Raw genomic sequence first — 27,807 nt, 5'->3', positions numbered from 1 at the left:
AGAAAGATCCCTACAGGACGCTAGAGACCCACGCAAGTCTCGCACCGGTAAATGTGTGTCCTCGGCCACGGACAGGGTGGGATTCTGCTGCGGGCTCCCACATGCAAAATTCGACCTGCCCATGGACATGAGGCCTTGGGCTTGCTTTAAACAGGGTGACTGTCAGAGTGATGGCTGTTCAGTGAATGTAGGTGAAGCACGCTTGGAATCTCTTCCAGCTGCCCACCTCCATTCATTGGGAACAGGCAGTCGTTCAAAGATGTCCGACTGCCTTTTAATACTGAGCGTGAACTCAATTGTTAGTTGCTTCATTTCAGAGAGCTGAAATGAAGCGATTAGCGACTACTCAGTGATTTCTCGCTCCGTACCCTGTCAGGTGCCGTGCTTACATGGACGACTATTGCTGAAAGTCCTTCATTTGGGCACTTTTTCGGCCAATAGTTGTCCTGTGTAAAACAGCCCTTAAAGGAATTGTCCGGGATTAGAAGAAAAAGTATTTTTTTTCCCAGAACAGCGCCATTCTTGTCTGGGATGTGTCTGCCATTGTAGTTCATAACCACTTCAGTGAATAAGCATATACTGCAATACTAGACACAGCCTATGGTTAAGAGTGGTGCTATGTCTAGAGAAAGCAGATATTTTTTTCTAATTCTGAACACGCCTTTAACGTGTACCTGTAGTTTCTGAAAACGATAGCGTATGCGTCCGTACAGCACTCTGCTTGCATCTCGTAGCAGAGCCAATGTCCTCAGCCCCTTCATCTCAGTGAAACTTAGGATGTCACTAGAAGATTTCTGTAACAAACACACATTTTAACCCGAAGTGCAGCTTGTATTTTTTACATTTCCTCTGTTCTTGCTGTCTGTTCTCAGGAATATGAAACGGTAATGAAAGGATTGGATCGCAATGCTCCCTCCGTGCCGCCCCAGAACACCCCGCAGGAGGCGCAACAGGTGGAGATGTGGAAGAAGTATATTCAGTGGGAGAAAAGTAATCCGCTTCGAACTGAAGACCAGACCCTGATAACAAAAAGAGGTGCAGTCTTATGAGCAACCAGCTTTCAGATATTATTGTCATCCGGCCTTACAGAAAAATACTCCTATTGGATTAATTGCCAAAGATTTTAAATACTTATGTTTTTTGCATTCCTTTTGATCAATATTGGGGGTAATAGGCTGAACTGGATGGACATATGTCTTTTTTAGGCCTTACATACTATGTTGGTAGATGCAATTGAAATGCAAGCAAAGCACTTTACACATTTGTACATTCATACTGTATTATAACATCTCACCCCTGCTAACAATCAAAGTATTCTCCTTCAGTCATGTTTGCCTATGAACAGTGCCTGCTGGTTCTGGGACATCATCCGGACATCTGGTACGAGGCTGCCCAGTACCTGGAACAATCCAGCAAGTTACTTGCTGAGAAAGGGGTAAGTCTAGTTAATAAATGCAAATGCTGCAATTAGTAAATTTTAGGTTTTTATGTAACCTATATAAATAATCTTCACTTTGCTCCCCCTAGTGGTAGAGCGTAGCTGCAGAAACTTACATTTTGAATGCAATAAATCAAAACTCCACATCTTTCAATGTATTAATGTCAGAAAGCTGACATTATTAGATTGATAAATCTTGCCCGACCTTTCCTTGTTGGAGAGTTACTCGAAGCCTCTGTGCATCTGAGCCGTTCATCGGAGGTACATATCACGCAGATTTCTCAACTTACATCTCAAACGGAAGGCTCCGATTTACACTGCTTTTGGAAAGTCTTCAGACCCTTTTACTTCTTTTTTTACATTTGGTTATGTTGTGACCATGTACAAATTAAAAAAAAAGCTAACTTTTCCACATCATTCTGCAGTCAGTACTAGAGATGAGATCTCTCTCTCTTCCCTGCAACCCACCACTTACCCCCGCCGCCCCCCGAATCTTTTCGGGCGAGTAGGCAGTTACTTGAAAAGACCGATGCTCGCTCGCATAATTTCCTTAACAGAGCATTCTCGCTCATCTCTATTCAGTACCCCATAATGTAAAAAACGTGAAAGAGTCTGAATGCATTGAATGTCACTGTTTCGGCATATAGTGGCATGTTGCCCATTTATTCCAGTTGTGAAAAACTTGTATTCCATGGCATATGTTTTATTGTGGCTGCCCACTGTATAGGAAAGTGCAGTGATAGAGATCAAAAGGGCACTTTGGCAACTGCCAAGTCATTGAAACCTTAAGGATACCTTTAACTTAGATGCTGGGAGCTTTGCCTGGTATACGGGTCACAAGTAGGGCCCATCTGCTCTTTAGGTATACTAGTCACTTGCATTGATGTAACTTATATGACTCGCTGGTTTTTATTAGCCTCACATTGATTAGCATGATATTTATATGCTCCTTCTCATTACAGGATATGAATAATGCAAAGTTATTCAGTGATGAAGCTGCCAATATTTATGAACGTGCAATTAGTACTCTGCTGAAGAAGAACATGCTGCTGTATTTTGCCTACGCCGACTATGAAGAGGTTGGTGACAGCACACAATTGCAGTCAATATGCTTATTAGAAGCTTTATCACCCATCTGATTCTCACCCACAAAATTCACAAACTATTGGCCCTTTTACACGGGACAATTATCACTCAGATCCCCACGCTCCTGCAGGAAATCTGAACGATAGTCGTCCCGTGTAAACGTATGCAGCGACCGAACGAGAACTGTTCAGTTTCTGCATGCCTAAAACTGATTTTGCTGTTAGGCAGTCGTTCACATTTGAACGACTGTCTGTTTACCGTAAATGGAGGCGGGCGGGGAAAGAATGCTCCCCCGTTCGCTCCGCCTCCATTCCGTTAGCGCTGTGAGCAATGCCAACGATACACGCTTCTATGTAACAGCACAGCAGTGAGCATCACTGGGACGAGCTGACCGGCATCGTTTGCACAACAGCTCGTCCCGTGTAGAAGGACCATTACACATTAACCCATAGAGGTTGTTTAATCAAGACACATGTTAGGAACACAACTAGTTAAGGTTTCAAACAGAAGAAAGTTTAGTAATGCAAAACTAATGTGAATGTTCTCATTGCAGAGTCGCATGAAATATGAAAAGACACACAGTATATATAACCGACTCCTTGCCATAGAGGATATTGACCCTACACTGGTAAGCTTCAGTCTCACATATTTCATTATGATCGATGAAGATTATTGACTCCTAATGCATTACTATTTTTTTTCATTAATTGTCCAGATTGTACCAGTAACTTATGATTTTCTTAATTTATGTTTATTAGGAATAATAATTCGGTCTGGTTGTGTCTTATTCATTCCCCCAGGTTTATATCCAGTACATGAAATTTGCTAGAAGAGCCGAAGGCATTAAAGCTGGAAGAATGATTTTCAAAAAAGCCAGAGAAGATATTCGGACCCGTCACCATGTATATGTCACAGCTGCCTTAATGGAGTATTACTGTAGCAAGGTAAGGAGTCAACAGGTCTTATACGTATATGAGTAGGGCTAAGTTCAGAGCTCAGTATCGGCACTCATTGGGAGTGGGCGCTAAGAAAGCTTCTAGCGTATGTGCTAAAGATGTCCATTGGTACATGTCTTTGCCCCCAGAGTATTCTATAGGTGTCCTTTTGGCACACGCTGGTCTGTTATGTTTCAGTTTTTTTTCACTGAAGTTTGCGTTCCAATGCAGAGGAGCATAATAAAAAAAAAAATAAAGTATACTATATGGTATACTTTTTTTTTTTTTTTTTTTTCAATGGCTGACTTATACTTCCAATGTAACCGAAACACAAGAAGTCAACAGGGCCTAACGGATTATATACATAAAGCCCTCCACCAAAACACTCCAATGCGGGTAAATAAATGCTGCAATTTCCCTGCGTATAACATTCTCAGGACCTCCCATCAGTAAATCCCCTGTGATTAGCTTTGGAAACCAGGAATTTGAGTTGGTGGCCCAAAGGGGAAATCCACTCAGATATCGTTATGTAGTTTTCTCATTTCCACAGGTTAACACATTTATGTAACCCCATATATTCTCATTTTGTTTTTAACAGTATTTTCTGTTTTTCTTCTAGGACACATCAGTGGCCTTCAAGATATTTGAGTTAGGTTTGAAGAAGTATGGAGACATTCCAGAATACGTTCTTGCTTATATTGATTATTTATCTCACCTAAACGGTAAGTTTTAGACGTGCAGAACCTGCAATACATTTATGTCGTCTCAGTGAGAAGAACAAACAATAGAACAGATCACACAGTTGGGCCCAATGTCCACGGGCGGATTTGATTTGCAAAATCTGCGCGGGACACCCATGCAGAAGATCCACAGAGAAGCATGGGCATCTGAATGTGAATTTACACATGCAGATTTCTTTTCTGGATTCTGCATGCAGAAAACAAATAGCAGCATGCTCGATTTTAGTGCGGGTTCGACACGGACTGTTTCCATTGAAGTTAATGGAAGTCGCCCGAATCGTGGCCCGTCTGCAATGTTGAACTCCGTGGGAAAGCAGGAGCTTAAAAAGAAAAAACACCGTACTGTGCATGTGTGCCAGCCGGCGCTTCTGCACACATCCGCAGTACAGATAATACAAGACCCAGACAGGTGCGCAAGGTCGTCGGGCATGGGCAGATTCCGCTGCGGGCTCCCGCATGCGTAATACGACCCGCCCATGGATATGAGGCCTTAATTGTAAAAGAAATTTATTTAGGAAATCTCCCTACAACAGCGACGAGGGATAAACCTCCTATCTCTGTCCATTTTTATCACCTGATGGGCTAAAGTGCTGGGCAAACATTGCAAGCAGTCACCCCCAAAAATTACTGTTGTTCACTGCATAGCAACAATGCAGCTTTCACAAATGGCATTCACTACTGTGCAAAGAAAACCACAGTGGGAAAATGCATCAAACATCTCTGTGGATATGGCCTAGTCTGTATTACAGCATTACTTTGTTATTAATTTGCATGTAATTTTCTTTTTCACTTTATTTGCATCTACAGAGGACAACAACACTAGAGTATTATTTGAACGGGTTTTAACCTCAGGGAGCCTGCCGCCAGAGAAATCAGGGTACGTCTACTAATTACTGATTCAGCTGGACTATAATAATACGAGGACTGATGATCGGGATCGCACACAAGATGTAGAAAAACATTCGATTTATTCTGCTGGCTTAATGAAACTTGATTGAACTGATCATTGTGAACACGCAGTGGAAGCATTCTTGTTGATTTGGCTGTACATACAGTAATGACTAAATTAGTCCAGATTTAGCTATTTGAGAGTTGGTTCCAGCTGACACGTCTGTTGCAAACATCGTATGATGACCACACACAGAAGCCAGTCCTCTAAATACATCAGCATTGTGAGCAGCAGTAATCCAATCAGCACTCCTATAATCGTAGCCATTAAAGGAGTTCTTCAGTACTGCATGTATGTCTCCAGTAAATGCTCAGGTCCTTCTGGCATATGTCTGCTGCCTAGGAAATAGCACAGTGATTCCAAGTGTCACTTTGGGCCTGATTTATCATGACAGGCCTTTTATACTGCCCCCTTCCTACTAAGCCACACCCACATTTAAAAAAAAGAGGCAAGTGTGTCGTAAAAATGTAACGAGTTGCCATTTTTATGTGGGCAGAAAAGCATGTTGCAACATTAGTGACTTTTGATCGCCAGAAAACTAGCGTAAGTGCCTTGATAAATCAGGGTCTGTATGTTCCCGATGTGAGTGTACGGGCACACCTGCCTGGAACACACCCCATAAAGGCCCTGCAGAGCCCGCTACTAAAGAACGTCTTGAAGTGTTTCTCTGTACATTCTTGCTTGTTCTCCTTTTAGTGAAATCTGGGCCAGATTCCTAGCGTTTGAAAGTAATATTGGTGATTTAGCAAGTATTCTGAAAGTAGAAAAGCGAAGATACACTGCCTTCAAAGAAGAGTATGAGGGGAAAGAGACCGCCCTGCTGGTGGATCGCTACAAGTTCATGGACCTCTACCCCTGCTCTTCAAGTGAACTTAAAGCTTTAGGATATAAAGTAAGTCTCACAGGCTCCTTAGACTCTGATCTGTCCCCTTTTAGGAATCTGTCCCTTCTTTTTTCTTAGTTTGTACTTTCTTCCTTCTTCATCCCCTCTCTTAGTTTTACAGATATTCAATGTCCTCTTCTCAGTGTCCGCCTATATTTAACCTTTTTCTTTTTTTTCCCCACCTGTATTTTTCTTGCACAACCTTGCCTTAAATAGTAACTACACTTTTAAGAAACTTATGACCTGTCATAGAGACGTGTCAAAAGTTTTGATCGGGGGGGATCCGAGTGCCGAGACCCCAACTGATTGCTGAAATGAAGTGGCAAAAGCGCTCGCCCAAGCGCTTTGATCTATACTGGTCGGCTCTTCTTGACAACTGAAGACAGACACAGAGAAGTGTATGGGAACGATTTCAGCTGCTGAGAAGAGCTGACAAGTGACGGATCACAACCGAAGGTGCACAGCGCCCTTGTGTGTGATTCCACCCCTTCATTTCAGCGATCAACGGGGGTCTCATCAACTAGACCACCACTGATACAAACTTTTCACACATTGCTATGACATATCTGAAGTTTCTTACAAGTACAACTACACTTTAACCTCTTAAATGTAAATTTTACAGGATGTCTCACGTGCTAAATTAGCTGCATTGATGCCAGACCCCGTGGTAGCTCCTTCTATAGCTCCATCTCTTAAGGATGAAATTGACAGAAAGCCTGAGTACCCCAAACCCGACACCAGCCAAATGATCCCTTTCCAACCTAGACACCTTGCCCGTAAGTTCTCTTTAATGTTCTCTCCCAGGAATGCAATACAGACAAAATCTCATTGACTATTAGCACCAGACCTTTCATATTATTACCGTGTTTCCCTGAAAATAAGACAGTCTTATATTATTTTTTTGTCCCAAAAGAGGCACAATGTCTTATTTTCAGGGAGTGGGGCTTATACTCACCTGGTCCGCGGCGTCCCGATGCCTCACGATGGTCTCCGGCCAGCTGCAGTGTCCTCCGCTCTGACATCTCAGCTTCTTTCTGGTGGCGGGGATTTGAATACCCCGCCTCCAGCAAAGTGAGTGCTGTGATTGGATCGAGCACCAGCCAATCACAGCGATTCAGTGATATTATTCACTGAGTGGCTGTGAATGATCGAGCATCGGCTGTGATTGGCTGGCACTCGATCCAATCACAGCGCTCGCTTTGTTGGAGGCGGGGTATTTAAAGCCCCGTCACCAGAAAGAAGCTAAGATGTCAGAGCGGAGGGCACTGCAGCTTGCCGCAGCGCCGTCAGACACCGTCGCGAGGCATCGGGACGCCGTGGACCAAGTGAGTATTGATTTTATTTATTTATTTTTTTATGCAGGTTAACCAGGGCTTATTTTCAGGGATGGGGGGGTCTTATTTTTCAAGCCTTTCCGAAAACCGGTGTAGATCTCATTATCGTAGAAACACGGTCGTGATTTTGGTGATCCTACATTTAATAATCCATAATCTCAGTTAAGGTCCTATATTCACTGATAAATATGATGCTCGCTTTGTGGGGTAACACAACAAAATCTGGAGAGTAACAGATACTAGAAGGTAAAAAGAGAAATACGGGATGGATTTGTATGAAGAGATAAAACCAATGCCCAAGTAGAGAGCACCTCCAGTCATCTGCCACAATCTTCATAACTGGGAGTCTTTACTTTCGATGTTATTAGTTAGTGCACATTTACTACGTTTTTGGGAAATAACCGTACATACATGCCCGTTTTTAAGATGCTGAATTAGCGGAGCAAGACCTAATCAAGCTCCCCACAAAAGATCACTTCTGCTGATAGTGCAGAAGCATTGTGCATCCGAGGACTGTGGGGCAATGGCAGTAAATCTAGACTGTCCTGCCGAATCCAGCAGACTTGGGAAGCATGACGTCTGTATAGACTGACATAACTCTTCCGGTAAAGGTGCAGTTTCCAATGACAGATGTGTGTTGTGTTTTCTTCAGCTCCTGGACTTCATCCAGTACCTGGAGGAGTGTTCCCAGTGCCTCCCGCCGCTGTGCTTTTAATGAAGCTGCTCCCTCCGCCATTGTGCTACCAGGTATGTGAAGGTCGGCTTTATGTCTCCTCTGTTGTATTAGAACTAATGTGGAATGCCCACCCAATCATCATTTACTTTCTGACAGCGACAAGTTAAGTCTACTAGCCATAACCTAATATCACAAGTAGAGAGAACCTCTCAGCAGTGTCATTAACAGAAAAGGGGGTTGGACCAGGATCATAAGTGGGGGTCTCAGCACTCTGAGAACAGGGGTCCTGTGCCCCCTCCTCCTCACTGTAGTCTTTACTGCACCCCAGCTTTGAGAAGGAGACTGAATGGAGCGCTGGTCATGTGAGCGCACTAATGCTCCATTTACTTTCAGTGGGCGCTCAGGTATTTCCATTGAAATAAATAGAGCGCCGACTATGGGAGGGAAAGCGACCCCACAGTTATATGCAGAGGGGGACACGGGACCTCCGTTCTCAAGATCGGTGGGGGTCTCAGCGGTGAGACTTCCACCAATTGGCAAGTTTTCCTGTGGATAGGGGATAACTTCTAATTCTGGTACCGCTGTGTTTAGGCCTCATGTCCATGGGGAAAATCAGGCCCGCATAGATTTCTCTAATTGTCTTTTTTTTTCATGCGGGAGATCAATTGAGATATGAGCTCCCGCACGCATGATCCGCACTAAAATGGAGCATGTCGCATTTATTTTCACACGCGTGAAATCCGTAAATCACCTAAAATACCATCCGCAGCTATTTAACTGCAGATGGTCAATGCTTTCCTGTGGGATGCGATTTGCCAAATATAGTTTCCCCGTGGACATGAGGCCTTCAGCTTTTTGTAGTTAGTTATCAACAACTTGATGACATCACATATGGTCATTAGAGCGTCCACCGAGGTAGTCCCCTAGATGGCAGGTCGCTTAGGTGCACACACGTACATTTATGACCACAAAGCCACAGATGGATTTATTTCCTCCTGGTACAATACTAAGCACAGCTTTCATCCTGACAGGGTCCCTTTGTGCAGGTCGATGAACTCATGGAAATCTTTCGCCGCTGTAAGATCCCAGACAGTAAGTATATATGTATATATTTGTCCTTCTGAAAGTTATAATTCATGTAAAGACAGACAAGGCTTATTTCAATTCAGACTGGGCTGACTTCTGAAACTTCTGGAAACAGCTGAAATCCCTGGGGGGAGTTACAGCTGGTCATACACTTCCCCTGTAGCAGCCCTGATGGGGCATGTGGAAAGGGGGTTTTGATGTGATTGCCTGAGGATGGTCTGGTATAAGTGGGAGAGCTGCAGTTTATTTCCACTGCCATAGAAATTCAGCATTAAATCGCATTCATTGAAATCTGTAAAGAAACCCTTTACAGTTTACTGCACCACCATGAGGCTGGATTCAGACGACCGTATATCGGCTCGGTTTTCACGCCGAGCCGATATACGTCGTCCTCATCTGCGGGGGGGGGGAGAGAGGGGCAGAGAGAGACGACGTATATCGGCTCGGCGTGAAAACCCAGCCAATATACGTTCGTCTGAATCCAGCCTAAGGACCATGTAACCTTCATTGCAGAATCTTTGTCCCGCACCAACTCTGATCCCACTTTGTCTCCCTATGTAGCTGTGGAAGAGGCTGTGCGAGTGATCACCGGAGGTCAGGCTGAACTCTTAATGGAAGGCAATGGCACAGTTGAAGCCAACACCCTAATAAATAAATCCGTTAAAAGACCCAACGAAGATTCCGACGATGATGAAGAGAAGGGAGCGGTTGTGCCCCCGGTCCATGACATCTACAGGGCTCGGCAGCAGAAGAGGATTCGGTGAAGCGGTAGCCACCAATACGAGATAGACATTTTATCAACCAATGTGTTCTTTCTGCCTCAAACCTTCTGCTTTAAAGACAACTTTATTTTGTTACGAGCGTCTTGAAAGTGAGATTGCATCAGCGGCCGTATGAGAAAAAAAAACTAGAAAACCAGTAAACGGTATGTTCCTCTGGAAGGACACAGTCGAGAAATGTACATACTCCTTGGTTTAACTCATCTGTGTTTTATGTACAATTGGGGGCGGCACTGGAAAGCTTCTGATTGTGACCCTTTTTTCTTTTTTTAACGTCTTCTTAACTATTGAGACCATTGTCGTTGGTTTTCTCTGCTATCCCTTGGCTCATTCATTTTACTAGCGACACAATACCAAGTACTAGGATTTTTAATTTAATTTGCAGCCGAGTGGATTCCCACTCTTGTACACCAGAGGGCGCTGCTGCCTTTTGCCTTGTCGTGTTTTTTTCTTTTTTTTTTAAATGAATCCGCTGCTATTTTAAAAGAACACTGTAAGCTGGAAAGCAAAGTACCGCCATGATAAAACACTTTATTCTACAGTCGTACCCTCTGTGAACGGCACAGTTTAATCTGTCCAGTGCTAGTATTGTCTGTGTTGCACTTCAAAAGACTTGAAGGAAAAAAAAACCTCTAGAACAGAAAAAAAAGCTTAAAAGTGCAAAATCCACTTTTTTTCCTTTTTTCTAATTCTTTATTAGCCGCCATCTACTGCTGACAGGTCGTCTGTTTTGTACACGGTCCTCCTTTTTTCATACAATAAATATTTAATACATACTCCATGTGAGACTTGTTTTCTTCCGCAGGGGGTCGTGTCTGGTTAATTACAGTTTTTTGGGATGTGATCATTTTATTTTAAATTTTTTTTCCATTCAGAATTGTTTTGCAAAAATAAAATAAAATTAACCCAACTTTTTCCGTTGTTTTGGTTTTAAACTAGTGCAGTACGTTTGCTGATCCCTGTAGGAGCATCTGGTATGGATTCATCAAGGGCAACAGGTGAAAGGGCCTCCAAAAACCCTTTTAGGCAAGATCCACGAGGCAGGTGCAGCAAAGCAAAGTGAAAGCGGCGGAGAGCCCCAGCACCTTCTTTAATGACACGCATCATGTGTAGAGATGAGCGAGTATACTCACTAAGGCACATTCCTCGAGCGAGTAGTGCCTTAGCCGAGTATCTCCCCACTCGTCTCTAAAGATTGGGGGCGCCGGCGCGGGTGACAGGTGAGTTGCGGGGTGGAGAGAGGGAGAGAGAGATCTCCCCTCCGTTCCTCCCCACTGGCCCCCGAATCTTTAGAGACGAGCGCGGAGATACTCGGCTAAGGCACTACTCGCTCGAGTAATGTGCCTTAGCGAGTATACTCGCTCATCTCTAATCATGTGGCGACCATATATCTGGCACTACCGCTCAGCCCAGTTTTATTGAATGGCCAGAACTGCAGAACCAGGCACAGCCATTCATTAGTGGGCTTCTCTTGGTTTAGTAGTGCAGTAAAGTGGTCACTGCTCTCTAGGGAGCGCCGCTGCACCTTCTGCTAATCACAAAAACCCTGTATTAGGTGAAATCACGTTTGAATGTAGTCATACATAGGAAGGATTTTTTTTCCCTCACAGGTAAAACAGAATTGCTGCATGTTCTATTTTTTTGCGTCCCTACAAACACATCGCCCATTGTTTTCAATGGGACAGTCAAACACATTGCACGCCGTGTGAGGTTTCCCATTGAAATCAATGTGAAACACTTGCCGATCCTCCGACACTCATGAAACAAGCACCGGGGGATCGGAATTTCAGAGCAGTAAGGTGAGGCGTTTTTGCATGAAAAATGCCTCACATCTATGGGTAAAACGCACGCAGACAAGCGACCCGATATTGCGCTCGCCTATGTGACGGTAGCCACTGGCGTAACTATAGGGGATACGGTTGCACTTGGACCCAGGAGCCTTAGGGGGTGCATAAGGTCTCTCCTCTGCATATAGAAGGCCCAGTAACCAGCATTCTATTTGGGAACCCTGTTACAGGATTTGCATTGGGGCCCGGGAGCTTCAAGTTACGCCTCTGTGTTTAAGGGGTGAAGAGAAGTTGGGGGGCCCCAAGATAAACTTTTGCATCCAGGCCCATGAGCCTTTAACTACGCCCCTGACAGTAGCCTTAGCTTGGTCTCACTATAGGAACTCGCCAATCTATCATAGACCTCACATATAACTACCAGACCCTCCCTTCATGGTTCTATGGAACTAAACTTGATGACCTTTTAAGAAAAAGCTGAAAACCTTCTTTATTTTTCCCAGACAAAAAGTCTCCAACGGAACCTAAAGTTCTACCTACCTAGTCCATGTCATGCTATGGTAGGTACTGCCGCACATCTGCTGGTGCAGTTCCATAGCGGTAGCTATCCATGAGCTGCTGGGGAACATTTATACACTGAATGATCACTGCATTAGGAACAACAGGTGCGTTACATCTTGTAATGAGTAATGCGGTAACATATGATGGCCACATCACGATCGGCGCTCGGATAATGTGCTGGTCACTCCTCTGCGTGGCAGAAGGCAACGTTTGGTAGTTATGGGTAAATGTGACTTTGACGTATAGGCCGATTGTTGGTGCAGTATTAATGAAAGTTGTACTTGATGATGTTGAGGTTGTTCCCGAACCACAGTATCGAGTATCATGGACTGACATCCGACAGAATATCACACAGTGGCATGCCACATGTGCTTGACCCTGGAGGCAAGCATCGGGGTGGCACATCTGGTGTATGAGTAACAACCTACCACAGTCGACCAACTGACCCAGCAGTACAGTGATGGGGATGTTGGACAGACTTCCACAATAACTATGAGGCCAGAGTACCCGGTGTTGACTGGGGTTCAATAGCTGAAGACCAACAAGGGTGCCTTTGAAGACGCCAAGTTATCGCCAAAAACATCTCACATGGGCCCAAGAAAGACATCCGTTTGACCTTCAACACATGGCATAAGGTTGTCTAGAGTGACTACTCCAATTTCCTGCTGAGCCATATGGATGGTCAGGTCTGCAACAGGCGTAAACGGCATGAAGCCACATCTTATGGGTGCAACGTTGAGGTTTAACTCTTTCCAATCCAATTTGTATCCTGGTTTTCCTAGGGGGCTTGCTCTTTTTCTGCAGTTATACAACGGCGCTATATGCTGGCTAAAGCCAGTACTGCATGAGGTGACACGTTGGATAGGCTCCGACAGCAGAGAGGCTGGCAATATACAGTAAGAGAACTACGACGGGCATCTTCAAACAACGGAGCTGTACAGCCTTAAATCATAATGTCTATAGACGTCAGTGGATTGAAAAGGGTTAATAGGCCGCTGGTGGTGGTATCAAGGTATGGGAAGTATTTTCCCGGCATGGCTTAGGACTGATGGTCATCGTACAACAATCCTTGAAGGATGAATGCTACAGAGACCTGAAAGCTGACCATCTGCACCCATATCTTCAGGAAGTCTTCCCCAAACACACCATCTTTTAACAAGGCAACACTCTGTGTCATCAAGCTAGGATGACTAGGGAGTGGTTGGAGGAACACGACAATGAATTCTCCGCATGGTCTGGGCCCTCAAACTCACTGGACTGTAACCCCATTGTACATATTTGGGATATGCTGAAAAGGGCTGGGGGGATCCATTCCCACTTATATGCATCACCTGCTGCAGCAGACATGGGTTGCGTTGAGTTGAGTATAGAAGGTTATTACCACCTGGTGGAATCTGTTCCCTGATGTCTAAAAGCCACAATTGCTCAAAAAGGTGAATCAACCCGTTATTGAGTAGGCATTCCTCATGCAGTGATTGTTCAGTGTATGCAAAGCCTTGCCGGTCCCTGATGTGCAAACATTTTTGAAGGATTACCTATCTGGACTGCAACCCTTTGGGCAAGGTAGCAGTTAAAGTGGCACCATGTTGCACCCACAACACCTGTCATGTCACGTCTTCGTTACTCTGACCTATAGTGACACTGCCCAGTGTTTCGCTGTGTAGTAACTATGTATTACTAGTAGTTTGGGGGGAAATGAAGCCTATGATTGATTTTCTGCTATTTCCAGTGATAGCAGTGTTAATTGTTTACTTTGCATTTTTCCAAATTTCTGCCATAATATAGATAACGGGTCTAGAAAAAATTAAGAGCCGCTTCATTGGCCGGTACATAATCCATGCAATAGTTGCAGCATTTGATTGCTTCCACTAAGGCTAACATGGTAAGTGTCCACCTAGCACACATTCCTGACACGGGTTCTACAATGGTAGGCAGTAATAACAGCATGTAGTTACTGAGATGTTGATGACCTTTATCAGTTAAAGGGGTTGTCCGAGTTTCCCATGCAGTAAAACAAGTAAGAGGCATATAATTCCCCCCCGGCTATGTCCCACGCTGCTGTTGCAGATCTCTGACATCATGTTTACAGGCTGCTGCAGCCTGTTTACCGGACGTCACAGCTGCTGCAGCCAATAACAGCAAAGCGTTCGATCGCTGATCTCCGTTACTGCTGAAGCGCCTGAGATGTCCTGTAAAATAAAAGTGCAGCCTATAAACAAACGCGGGCTCGGAAGCTGGGAGAGGTGACTATATGCCTGTTAGTTACTTTACTGCACGGGAAAGGTATTCTAGGGAAAAGCTAGAACTCAGCCAACCCCTTTAAGAAAGAATGCCTAACAGTAATGGACATTTACAAGATTACACAGGGAGAAAATAGGGCTCTTGAGCAAAAGTGGTGCCCGCAAGCTTCCAGGATCACTCCGACACAGGCCGCTCTCATACTAGTGTTTGCCAGTACTTACTGTGTGCCGTATCTCTCACTCCGGGAACATGCAGCAGTGCACTGTGTGCCAACAAAGCCGCATACACTATCCTGGCATGTAATACGAGACAAGATGGAGCATGTCATTTCTGTGTGTGTAACGTTAGTTATCGCATATTACCCACGCATATTCTCCCAGCTTCTTTTTCCTCAAATCGTCATGTGATCTAATTTCTGACCAGCTCAGAGTTACTTGGGGTTATGGATTCATTTTCTAGTCAAGTTCTCAGTGTCTGCGATGCTGTTACATACTGAACCTGTGACAGGAGATTCTGTATCCCTCTCAACACTGCTGCTGTCACACAGTTGTAATAGAGGAGATCTCCAGCGTGTGATAGGCAATCAGCTGAGGGGGGGCAGGCAAGAAAAAAGTGTTTTGGACAGAGTGACCCTTTAACCCATTCCTGGGCAAGAGTGGTGCTGGTTTAGGAAGTTTTGTAATAATGTGATTGGGGTGCTGCAGCTCCATCCTGATCCTGTAGGGGGGGGGGTTAATATTTACACCAGGCACCCAACAGTTATGCTGTATTCACATCTGTGCTGAGAGCCCCATTCAACGCAGGTCCAGTATGAAGTTTCAGAAGGAATGGCGCACTATTATGGCATCTAACATTTCTGCTGGGAGTCTTCTGCTGGGAGTCTGGGAGATGCTGGTGGTGTGACCCCGGCGTAATGTGATGTCAGAGAACATAAGGCTTCTTACTCCGCACCTTTTACCACAGCGTTGTGAACACCGCATTAGTCGCAGTATAACGCTCTCATTGAAATCAATGGGGCCTTGGTGTTAGAGCGCGGTGCTGGACGACGCTTTCCAGCGCTACGATTTTCGAGCGGAGTCTGTTCTATACTTCTCTGTTTTTGGACAGTGCTACTTTTTTCCCCAGTATGTTGAGCCGGATCAGTGATACAACCGCTGACCTGAGGATCCACCGTCGATGTGAAATGAGCGAGATTTGTGTGTTGCGATACACAAATCTTGTACAAATATGAAACCCGTTTTTTTGGAACGGGTTCATTTACATTTGCAATGTTTTCCTGTGTAGTGCCGCGTTGCGATGCTATGCAAAACACAAATCGCAGCATGTTCTTTCTTTTAGCAATATCGCCCATTGAAATCAATGGGAGAAGTTTGCAAAACAGACTGCAGGGCTGAAAGAATCCCCCATAGAGAGGAGCAGAGCTACAGGGGATCTCCTAGAGATCTCCCCATATTTGGGGAGAGAGACGGCAAAGCTAGAGGGCTTCCCCGAAAGTGGGGGTGTGTCTAGAGGGGGTTCTCATAGTGATTCAGCTCTAGCCCTGCTCTCAGGGGAGCCCTCTAGCCCCGCTCCTGCTCTCAGGGGAGCCCTCTAGCCCCGCTCCTGCTCTCAGGGGAGCCCTCTAGCCCCTCACCTCTTTTTCCAAATATGGGGAGATCGCTAAGAGATTTCCTGTAGCTCCGCCTCCCTCATCACTATGGGGAATCCCTTCAGCCCCGCAGGGATGTGAAGCTGTTTCCATGTAAAAACACCTCGCATCCAGGGGTTTTCAGAAGGATTGCGAGGGTGATATTGGGCCATGAATCACAGCGCGATAAGGCTCCTGCACATCAGCGAGAGCGATAAGACGTACGCATTCCTTCTGAAAATTTGTGTCAGAAAAACCTTCCTGTTATTTCCAGTAACAACCTGCAGAATTGTGAGTGCAGCTCTGGACTACAATCCTGGCCGTCCTTGGAGATCAGCACAAAGAGAAGTGATGGAGCGTATGTATAAAAATGATCAAATAGTGATATAGATCATTTATAACCACCGGTGTAAATACAGCATGGATGAAAGACGACCATCACACTGCGAGACACAACATATGATATCTTTATACTCAAAAGGAAGGCAAACGTTACACAAATGACCAAACTGAAGCTTTAGCCGATTTTGGACATATTCGAAGACCCGACTCGCTGGAAAAGACTGATAAACATTTAGGGAGGGGAGAGACGAGACAATTAATGATGGAGGTCAACAACCAAAATCATAAGCCGCTGTGAAGCCCCAAACCAAAGCAGAACATTCTGGAAAACAACATTCATTTGGTCAACAAGTTTGGCAATTCTTCCAGGATTCTTGAACATCAGAAAAGAGGAAAAAAATCTTGAGTTTCCCCAGATGATTACGGAGAGTCGCTAATACAGAGCCCAGATACACTCGGCCTGGCGGGGAGCAGCAGCGGCACTGCTGTATGCAGGCGACAGCACCGAGATCAGGGAGGTCACTCGCTATATATTACAATGAGCACCCTGTGAGAAGAGTGCGAAGCACGTAGGACATCCCTCTGGTTTGCTTTTCCCTAGTGCACCCACTGACTTGACTTACAGTCCATAGGGGGGAAAAAAAAGACATGTTTGTATAGTCCCATGGACTGTAATGGGTCCCTGCAGGGTCTGTTGGGGCCATTTAGACCATTTTTGAGTGTGTAAACTTAGTTTTTCCATAAGGCCTCTCATGGCGACAGGCGGGTCGGATTACGCATGTAGGAGCCCCCAGTGCAACCCGACCCTGCCTGTGGCCGAGGACCCTTGTCTGGGTCTTCTTTTTTCTGTACTGCGGCAGTGCCGCCCGTGGACATTGGGCCTGAAGCATGCGTTTCATTGGACCATAAAACACGATTGTAAACAAAATTGCAAGACGCACAAAACTCGCCCTAGACTCCATTGTTTGCGATGGTCCATTTCCATGGGTGATTCTTCTATCACAGCAATGCTGAGATGTGCAAGTCTTACATGAGCATAGAACATGCAGCTGTGTAGTCTCCCGCCCATCGGACAGAACACGGATGTAGTGTCCGTGTTCAGTGCGATGCAAGTCGCATCCAACAATCTCGGACATGACTCGCTACTGGCTGCATAAATACGGCCCTTGTGTGGAAGTAATTGATCCCCTTTGTCTCTTCTACACGGGCCGACAGTTTTTCAAATGACTGCATGAGCGCTGACATCACTGCTAAGGTCGTCGGCGCTCGCGCAGAGCGTTTACACAGAAAGACTTGCCCCAGGAGCGCTGGCTTCTCGCTCAGCCCTTCACCTCCTATGTGAAGCACGGAACGGGGAGTGTTTACACGGTACAAGAAGCCAGTGAGCAAACAAGGGTTTTTATAAAGCAAACCGCAAACGACAAGTGAGCGATTTATTTCATATTCACACTGAACAATTAACGCTCAAATTCGTTAGTTTGAACGATTTTTGGGCAATCATAACGTGGAAATGGGCCATAACTTCAGATAACTTGTTTTTGTACAGGTGATAACATCGTGCGAGATTTGCGAGACGCACAAATATGAACCCCTGAATGGGGTGATACACATGAGTGATGTTTTCCCGCATGGCACTGCGATGCTATGCGTAAAATACATCGCAGCATGTTCTATCTTCCAGGGATATGGTCCTTTTTTTTTTTTTTTTTAAACATGGGTCAAGGCAGCAGCGGCGGCCCTATTGCCAGCAATGGGAGAACTCCACAATAATCTGTAACAGCAGCGGCAGGGGATTCCTTTATCCGTGTGGGGAATCCCTTCAGAGGATTGCGGATTTCTCCCATTGCTTTCAATTAGACCAGCGCTGCAGCCGCCCCATTGAAAGTAATGGGATAAGGAGATTCCCCGCAGTGATGCAAGGCCGTTTTCACATGAAACCGCCTCACATCCAAAAGGCTTTCGCATTGTGGAAAGTGCGATATCGGACCCCGATTCACCCTCACCCATGATATTGCCCTCGCCCATGTGAAACAATCCTAAATATTCTCTTCTTCAAACCTAATCTTGATGCTCTAACTTCCTGCTGAACTCGTGCATACAACACACAGCTACCAATCTGAACAATCAAAACTGCAGTGTAAGGGTCCATTTAGACGAGACGAATGTCGGACAAACTATGCCCGACACATGTCCCTGTGCGTCCTCGCTCCCGTGCTCCTACACAGGAGCTAGTACTGCTGGCTCGCTCACAGAGCAGCCAGGCTTCAGATTTCTCTCCTCACGCTTTCCCGCCCCTCTCCATTGACATAACATGGTGGCCGTTCAGTACTGAATGGCCGCTATTTACACTGAGCGATCAGCAGCATAAACGATAGACAATAAGCTGATCGCTCAGTGTAAATAGCAGCTGTTCAGTACTGAACAGCTGCTATGTTATGTCAATGGAGAGGGGCGGGGGAGCACGAGGAGAGAAATCTCCTGCAGCCTCCCCGCTGACAGCCAACGATACTAGCTCCTGTGCAGGTGCTAGTATGTGCGGGGACGAGTGTCGGGCATAGTTTGCCCAACATTCGTCCCGTCTAAAAGGGCCTTAAAGCATGAGGGCTAGAACAAGCACTCTGAGCCTCTAATAACAACCTTCTCATTAGACAATACAGCCAAGCTGCAGTCACTGATTACTTTAACAGACTAGGGCTTAGAGGAAAACAAAACAAAACACCGAGGAAAATGCATATGTATTATCCATATATGTGTACTGTTTAAAGGGGTTACCTACGGTAAGAAAAACATGGCTGCTTTCTTCCAAACAGTGCCACCCTTGTCCGTGAGTTGTGTCTGGTATTGCAGCTCAGCAGCCATTTACTTCAATGAAGATGAGCTGTAATACCACACCCAACCCTATTGCCAAGGGTGGCGCTATGTTTGGAAGAAAGCAGCCATGGTTTTCTAACCCTGGAAACCTCTTTAAGCCCTAGTTAAAAAGCGTCTATAGGTAAAGGCTTACACAGTATCCTCACTCCAGATGGCCAATGTGTGACACTAAGGTTGCGGTCACATGAATGTAGTGTAAACAACAATGACATTAGTAGTAAAGTAACAAAAAGTAAGTCCCAAGATAACTCCTCCAGGCTCCCAGCAGCAAGATTACTAACCTCCAGCCCGCAGCGATCTAAAAATGAACACAACGCAAAACGTAATGTTCCTTATAAAAGTCATTGGCTGCGATTATAAAACAGTCCGTCACGCTGCAGCAATGAATGTCTTGTCTTTGGAATTGTACGCAAGAGTCTCAAAAGACACCAATAAAATGACTGTAATGGATGTCAAACAGGCCGATATTTCCAACTTTTTGCAAGTTCAGCTATTTGTCTATATAAAGAATATCCATTGTTACAAAAATCCCCGCTCTCCCCTAAGCCAGTAGATGCAGCGCAGCCGGAATGGCCGTGCAGAACCTGCAGGTTTTGGGTCTTATTCCTCCTCTGTGCCTGCTGAGGAGGTAGACCAACTATCTCAGACCACACCGGGAACAATCAACTGTATCCCATCTACATGCAGGGTGAGAAACTGCAACGGCATTCCCCTCCCACCCCCATTTTCTATTCAATAACCCCGCTGATCGGCTATCGATGACTTATCCTAGGGATAGATAGGTCGTCAATAGTATTTGCCTAGAAACCCCCTTTAACTGTTTTACACTAGATAGAACTGGGGAGGATGTTAAAAATGTAACTAAACGAATTCTACATGCAGATTTGCCATGAATCTTCCCCGATGGAATTCTTTATAAATGGACCTTCTGCAGATTTGGCACCGCAGGTCAATTATGGCTGCAGCTATTTTTTCCCCACATACATCTGAATTTAGGAAAATCTCCTCCACTACGCTGCTAATGTGAATGGTGCAGATGTTTTGCAGTGTTTTTGCCCCCTGTGAACGCACCCAGATGGAGAAACTGGCAGCAGGAGAACTTTGTGATATCGTTTTATAGATTCACCTTCATTTCAATTAAAACCTGCTAAAGAATGGATAAGTTGGGTGAAGTTTAGGGCATTGTAAGTGGAAGATGCAAGTCACTTCATAAAACTAATTAAATCTTGTAGATTACATGGGGAAAAATCTAAAATATTCAAGAAAACCTTCCCAATCTTTGGAGGATCCTCCATACAAGTTGGGTTGGCTTTACACGACACTTTCCTCTTCGTTGAGGCTTTTGGTCCCGAAGTTCTGGTTAAATAGCTGACAATTGTATTCAAATGGAACCATTCTCTTCCGTGGGGCAAACAGAGTCCAAAAGTGCAAACTTTGATCTGTCTGACCAGGTTTCTTTCTTTTTTGGAAGACCGGATCGTCTATTCAACTATTCTGTTTTATTCCGAACTCCAAAAATGATGGTCACCAGGTCAAACGGAGACTAATATTTGCACCTTTGGCCTCAGTTTGCCTCATTAAAGTGAATGGCTTCGTTCTGGGATCTGTTGGATTACTCTTTACAGCGCTTTACAAGTCGGAGGAAATATACACAAAATAAGTCATAAGATACAGTAATAAAGCGGCGAGCGTCTCAAACAATACGGGTGAGGGTTCTGCTCACAAGAGCTTACAGACTAAGGAGCTATACCTGTAGGGTACTGTACATATATGCATAAAGCTGTGTGGATTCCATCACCAGCCAAGTTTGTGTATAAACAGATAAGAGGTGTGTGGGAAGAAGGGGCACACGTTTCGAAGGGGGAGAGTAAAAGCAGGGTAGATGGAGAAGAGTTAGATTAGGGAATATGGTAGGCCTCCCTAAAAAGATGTGATTGTAGGGCTCACTTATGGCTGTGGGCGTTAGGAATTAACCAGATATTCTGGGGGTAGCGCGTTCCAGAGAACTGGTGCAGCTCGGGTAATATTGGAGATGGAATGGGAGGACCAGATTAGAGAGGAATTTAGTCTAAGGTCATTAGCAGACTAGAGCAGAAGGCATGGGTAGGGTGGTAGATGAGGTGATGAGGGAGGAGATATAGGGCGGTGCAGCATCGTGGAGAGACTTCTGGATGAGATTGAGGAGTTTAAATTGAATTCTATATTCGACGGGCAACCAATGTAGTGACTGGCACAGAGTGAAGGCATCAGTGTAGTGGCTTGACAAGTTAGCAAGCCAAGCTGCTGCATTCAAGATGGATTGGTGAGAGAATGGATATGGATTGGGGGAAGACCAAGCCGTAGCAAGTTGCAGTAATCAAGCTGAAAGTGGATAAAGGCAACAATATGAGTTTTTAAGGTCTCCGCAGTCAGGAAACGGTGGATTCGGGGGATGTTTTTAAGGTGCAGATGACATGAGTGATCAAGTGACTGAATACCTAAAAAATGATACTCCCCATATTCACACAAAACCCAGAGACAGCAAGACTCACATTGGATTAAGACTGTATGGAGCCAACCTTATACTTGCAGTGATTCCCAAATCTTCTGCGACTCTGAGGAGAAGCCGTAATAACTATAAAATGTACCTATATATTTGTACCTAATATCCAGTCTAAAGTGAATAATACCGCCTCTTATGGGGTTACTACTGCATAGCAAACAGTGGCTGGAAGCTTCGAGGAGCATGCAAAAATACCAAAACCATAGGAAACAAAAAGCCCCAGCAACCTGCCAATGTACACCCCAGTCCCCGGTTTGGTGCAGTTGTCGCCCCCCAGTGTTCTAGACACGGCTGCCAGTGATATATTATGTACGCGGGGAGGATGACAGATGAGCTTTTGCCTTCTGGGAACCTCTTGGGGGAGAGATGAATAAGTCACCGAGAGCCGACCGCATCCTGTCCATTGAAAGCATTTTAATGGAGAGCAGGGATGACGGCGCTTTGATGGTTCTTCCCAATCGATACATGGATTCCTGCACCTTCAAGGCTGCGCCTCTTGTTTCTTTAGTATCGTGCTCAGGATTGAGTCATAGTACGGACTAAACACCATCTTGTTGTAGTTGACCAGACGCGCAAACTTCACCCCAATCTCCTCCAGCTCCTTCTGGATTTGGCTCAGCCCTCCGGGTAGTGCGGGGACGGATCGCTGGTTAGCTGCAGACAGGTAGCTCAAAAGAAACGTTTGGATCCGGGAGTCTGTGGAAGGGTTGAGATCGTTAATGAAGATGCAATTGTGTCGCGTGTTAACAATGTCCCAAGATGCTCATCTTACAGACGGTGTCCGAGTTTACTGAAATGTAACAGGTGTACCAAAATGTCTGATAACTACAAGCGCTCTGTAACCAGACTCCCCAGGGAATATACATATTTTATGAAGGACGTCACCAACACAGAAGGCTAGTGGGAACATCCGTACTTTTTAAAAGGTTAGGTAAACTTTTACAAAAACATTTCTTTACCGCTTCAATGCAACTAGAATTTAAAAAAAAAATAAATAAATAAATAAATAAATAAATAAATAAAAAAAGATCGCAAATCGCCTTGACCAAAAACCACACTATCCTACCAAAAGTCATTGGACACCTGAATCAAGAATCAAAAGTAGCATTTATTTACACGTCATTAGTGGTTCTTTGGTCCGAATGACATTAGATATTCTCTGTGGCATACTTTCTACTAACATCTGATACACTTCAGCTGGTATTTCCCTCAATTCATCCTGCAAATGTCTGGCAAAAAAAAAAAAGACCCACTAAGTATTTACATATGGAAATAAATACCATTTTTAATTCTTGCTGAAAGGTTCAATTCCTTTTGGTAGGATAGTGTATTCTACAGTTGTGTCTGCGGCTCGTATGACATAAGTACAGACTATGGACAAACCATGTGTGTAGGCTCATGCTGCAGTCTTGTGTTACTCCCATCTAACCTCTCCTCTAACTATCCTGCAGACATTAGAAGAAGGGACTGCATAGAATTATCTGACTGCAGGATCAGACTACACGTGGTTTGTATGTAGTCTGTAACCATGGAGAGACACAAGTCATCACATGAGCTTTGCACAGTTTTCGCAAAATGACTTCCTATTTTTATATTTCAGATGCGTTGGATCTGTGTCATCTCCGATTACGGCTGTTGTCGGCGGGTGTCAGCTGTCAAAGTCCACTCCACCCACAGACACCCGACGTATGCCATAGCAGTACGGCGCATGTCGGGAAGATGTTCAATGATGACCTGCAATCCCAGACATAGCCCAAAGGCCAGAGTGGAAATGCTTCCAGCGGAAAAAAAGAAGCAGACCCCTTTTTTGTTATTTCATGAGGCTTCTTGAAGAAAAGGGTCCCGGAAGATCCCACCTAGCGCATCTCTTTGTATACACTAAATATATTGAATTACTATCCCCACCGACTTGTCCTCATTGCTTACAGGTAGTGTCAGGCCCTGAAGCACATTAACATGATAAATTAGGTTTCTCCTTCACGGAGATCAATGATAAAAGTAAACATACAGTTACCTATCAATCGGTAAATCTGGTTGGATGGAGTCGCCGCCGTCCGGATCTGCCCTTTAAGAGATTCCTCCCGCTCTGTGGAGAAGGGGGTGGCGCCGTGCTGACTGAGGTAACTGCTCAATTCTACACATATCTTCTCGCCGACTGTAGCCAGGGCCTCCTCCGTACTGACAGAGCTAAAGGACAGAAGAAGGGATACAAGTGCAAATGGCGAGCGCAATCGTTACCGAATGGTTAGGATGGATTTCCATATACAGTAAATATATGAGAGGTTCTTCTCGTACAAGCTAATAACTATGTATAAGGCCCCCTGCACACGGGTGGAAATTCCTCTAACATGGCTGAAAGCCGCGCTGGAGGACTGCTACTTCACAGAAGTGATGGGAGGAGTTTTTGCCAGAAAAACGCATCGCATCAACCTGAAGACGCACACTGGCGAGCGCAACATCGGCCGGAGATCGCACCCGCACATGTGTAGGTACCTAAAGCAGAGTCAATGAACCAATCTTGAGTGAGGAGTAACAGCGATGGAATATGTTTGTGGATCGCCGTTAGCCCGTACAGTAAGTAATTTAGTCATAAGCAGGTTTATGAAAGGTCTCCTTGCCAACAAATGTAGAGGTCCAAGTCTCTTAAAGTGACCCTCTTGTTTCAGGACAAAACTCCGTCCCGGTACCAGAGGGTGGCGGCGTATCTTACTTATTCTTGAGGTTCACTTCCTGGCTTCTCTGTTCCACTGTTTGGTGCTTCACTTTCGGAAAGCCAGAAGGGCTGTCTACATGCATTTTCTAACTATCTAACACATGCTGTGAACTGTTCTGTGATTGGCCATCGCTGATCATGTGAGCAGCACAGGTCAATCAGAGCAGCTACAATGCACTGGTAGTCCTAATGCCAACAATGCACTATGGATGCTCTGGTAGTCTATAAATGGCCTTGGCCATACTGAAGACTGAACCAGCAGAATGAAGAGCCAGAGAGAGAGAAGATAAACAATTGGCAACATAACCCTCCAGTCCTGGGTCAGAATTTTGTCCCCAAACCAGAGGCTCACATTAAATTGGTATACCGAGTATTTACTATCCTTAGGATAGGTGATCAATAGTTGATCAGCAGGGATCTGCAGCTTACGATCCCCAATGATCAGTTGATCCCGCTGTCAGTGTAATATAAAGGCATCACTCCCATTGCTTCAAATAAGCTTCACAGAAATCATAGTCTGAACCGTCAGTCCACTATCAGGGCTGACGGGCACTCCATTTATTATTTTCTTTTCCATTGAGGATCGTCTCTGGCTCTATTTTGGGCTTTTATATTAGGAATTTTTTGTTCTGTTACTTATATTAGGAACCTTTATTTTTTGCTACTTGTACCTAGGGGGCTTGATGCTTTGACCTTACTTGGTCTAACATCTTTAGCTAGTGTTCCCTTGCCTACAAGTCTGCACTCTTTTTAGGCTGCAGTACAAGGTTGTAGACATGCTGGGGACTTTTGTGATCCCGTGGTCACTTTTCTTATTTTTCATGATTGGGGTACTATGGGTGCATTCTATCTGAATATACATTCAGTTCTGTTGGGCTCCTGAAGTATTAGGAGTAGCCTATGGAAATGCGTCAAGCCGTTAACATTTCTTCGATGGTATATGAACCATATGAACTTTTTTTTGCGACTCTCCTAATCTACTAGGTTGCAATTATCATACTTACAGTCTTCCTGATGTAGTGCACTGTGCGTCTTTAATTACAATCCTAACGACTTTATTAAGGCCTAGTGCTTGCTGTATTATCGGCTTTTACTAAGGTCATGCACTGAACCCTAGTTAAGTCTTTTACTTTGCTGTAGACGCCTGCTCTCAGCTGGCTGTCTCCAATATTTGGGTATCACCTTCCATGCAGGTGCAATTACCCTCTCGGAGAAGCCTGTTCTGACTGGGTGCCTCATCTTCTATTTTTTGGGTTTGCACTCTCATGACCTAGAAGCACCCCTATACTATTGTGCAGTTGCAATTTGTCTCTTGCTCTGCATTTGGGGTCACCCCCTAGTCTGGTGGGGATATCTACTTATCCTTGTAATATTATCTAGCTGGGACTTCCCTATACCTGAGTTTTGTGATCAATCTGACCGGGGTGCTCAGCTCTAGATTTGTGTTGGTGTTATTAAGTTTTAGTGAGTTGTCCCATTTCTGTGAAGGGCTTTATATTTTTGCTCTTGGACCCCTCTGCCTCAGGGACTGCTGTATTTGTCGTTGATTTAAATGAGAGCTAAGCCTTCTATTACACCTCCTCCTCTGACCAGAAAACCCCTGTAAACCCTGTTATTGTGTTACAAGTGGAAGGCAAAGTGTCTTAAGTGGTCATCAATGGTGTCCCCCCAATGGTCAAATACCCAAACTAGGAGCAGACTCAAGGCCCGTTTACACTTAACAATTATCGCTCAAAATTTGTCCACACGACCGAATTTGAGCGATAATCGTTACATGTAAACGCAGGGATCGTGCACTTTTCTTTTGAACGATGATTTTAAGGTCAACTTAAAATCCATGGTTCAGCTACTGGAGATAAAGCAGTTTACTTTATCTGTAAATAGACCGCAGGTTGTTCTCTTCACGGGAGCCGACAGTTAACATTGTATTCGCCGGTACTCTCGAGAACAAGGCAGCTGTGCATCAGTCACACGCTGGGCTCTGCAAACAGCTCCTGTAGGCCGTTTTACATGCAAAGGAAGATAATAAAGTGTTAATGGCCATGAGTGCAAATTGGCCTTTATACCATAAATGATCTGCTCTTAGCCTCTTTATAGTTGCCTAGACAATGGGTTTACTTACGGAGATCCCACCCCCTCTAGCAGAAGTCGAATGATACTCTTCATTCTGTCCATAAAAGCAGTATTACTGGTGACGCTGGGAGAAGTCGAATTCTGTATGATCAGGAGCAAAGTCCCTAATAATGTGATCTGCGTCACCTCCAGCTTCATCTCCTGAAAGCGGATCTGGTCCATCACCACAGTCTGGAGGAAGCAAACAAAGGAGAAAAGGAGACAACTATCAATAACGAACACTAAAGTGTGGGAGATCTTATTATTCTCACCAGAATCACTGTTGGCATCAGTGGGGTTCAATCACAGGTACCCCCAACAATGCCAAGAATGAAAGGGCTGTGTTAATGTCAATATGGAGGAGATATCATCCAGCTAGGACATAAACCTCGGAACCCTTGTAAGATCTACTGGTAGGATATGATCGGGGGGAGGCGGACTACTACATCTCGCACTGCTGCCAAGAGAGCGTCCTCACAAAGGACTAAAGGATTAACAACTCATACCTCTGGGAAAGCTTTGCTTTCATGGTCCCATGTAAGAAGTCTGATGTAGGCATGATTTAATACAGAGATGGGGCACAGAGAGCCGGAAGAAGCCGCTGCAGAGTCCTTAGCCGTAAGATCAGCCGCCGATTCCTGAAGCCAACTGGTGACCGACTCTAAAGAGTCTTAACGAGATGGACAGAAGAACAGAAGACACGTATGAAAACCATCATGGAGAATAGTCTGGATATAAGAACACTGCATAGGATATGCTGGATGCAAACCACCTGTACTAAAGTAATCTCATCCCTTCGTCACACTCCGGACTCTGCTGCAACAAACTTTTTTGCGTGGGTGCGTAATATTCCACTGTCAGAGGGGTTGTCCGAAAATGGTATAAAATAGCCGCGGTCAGTGCAGCCGGTGGAAACCAGTCCTTGATGGGAGAAATATACAAACCAAAGGGGAAGAGGCTTAATGGTACACTGACAGGAGCGTCAAGAGGGTGGGGCCTAAGGCTATACTATTCGGAACAGCGTAGCATTAAGGCCCATTCACATGTATTTATTACTGGCTGACTATGGAAAGCACATAGAATACCCCAATTTTATTCAAAGACTTTT

At 44.9% G+C, this 27,807-nt stretch overlaps 2 protein-coding genes across 3 annotated transcripts in view; one reads left to right on the top strand and one right to left on the bottom strand.

Moving 5' to 3' along the window:
- The window catches only part of CSTF3 (cleavage stimulation factor subunit 3), a 71,790-nt gene extending 61,108 nt beyond the window's left edge, over nt 1–10,682 (top strand). For both annotated transcript variants that reach the window (XM_066583257.1, XM_066583258.1), the window contains 12 exons: nt 873–1,035; nt 1,326–1,435; nt 2,401–2,517; nt 3,078–3,152; nt 3,325–3,468; nt 4,079–4,181; nt 5,007–5,076; nt 5,845–6,040; nt 6,654–6,807; nt 8,018–8,112; nt 9,073–9,133; nt 9,689–10,682. In XM_066583257.1, coding sequence (XP_066439354.1) covers nt 873–1,035; nt 1,326–1,435; nt 2,401–2,517; nt 3,078–3,152; nt 3,325–3,468; nt 4,079–4,181; nt 5,007–5,076; nt 5,845–6,040; nt 6,654–6,807; nt 8,018–8,112; nt 9,073–9,133; nt 9,689–9,891 — 1,491 coding nt within the window. In that variant the 3' untranslated portion in view covers nt 9,892–10,682. The remainder of the gene's footprint in view (nt 1–872; nt 1,036–1,325; nt 1,436–2,400; nt 2,518–3,077; nt 3,153–3,324; nt 3,469–4,078; nt 4,182–5,006; nt 5,077–5,844; nt 6,041–6,653; nt 6,808–8,017; nt 8,113–9,072; nt 9,134–9,688) is intronic.
- Nucleotides 10,683–16,563: 5,881 nt separating this feature from the next.
- TCP11L1 (t-complex 11 like 1) overlaps nt 16,564–27,807 on the bottom strand; it is a 43,641-nt gene continuing 32,397 nt past the window's right edge. Inside the window, exons 7-10 of the mRNA XM_066583256.1 lie at nt 27,206–27,369; nt 26,710–26,891; nt 23,889–24,061; nt 16,564–22,570 (exon numbers count right to left, since the gene is read on the bottom strand). Of these exons, the coding sequence (XP_066439353.1) occupies nt 22,356–22,570; nt 23,889–24,061; nt 26,710–26,891; nt 27,206–27,369 (734 nt within the window). The 3' untranslated portion in view covers nt 16,564–22,355. The remainder of the gene's footprint in view (nt 22,571–23,888; nt 24,062–26,709; nt 26,892–27,205; nt 27,370–27,807) is intronic.

This window comes from Eleutherodactylus coqui, chromosome 11 (assembly GCF_035609145.1).
Source record: "Eleutherodactylus coqui strain aEleCoq1 chromosome 11, aEleCoq1.hap1, whole genome shotgun sequence".
In the NCBI taxonomy this organism is placed as follows: domain Eukaryota; kingdom Metazoa; phylum Chordata; class Amphibia; order Anura; family Eleutherodactylidae; genus Eleutherodactylus; species Eleutherodactylus coqui.
The sequence above is the reverse complement of the archived record's forward strand: the minus strand, read 5'-3'. Positions and strand labels throughout refer to the sequence as shown.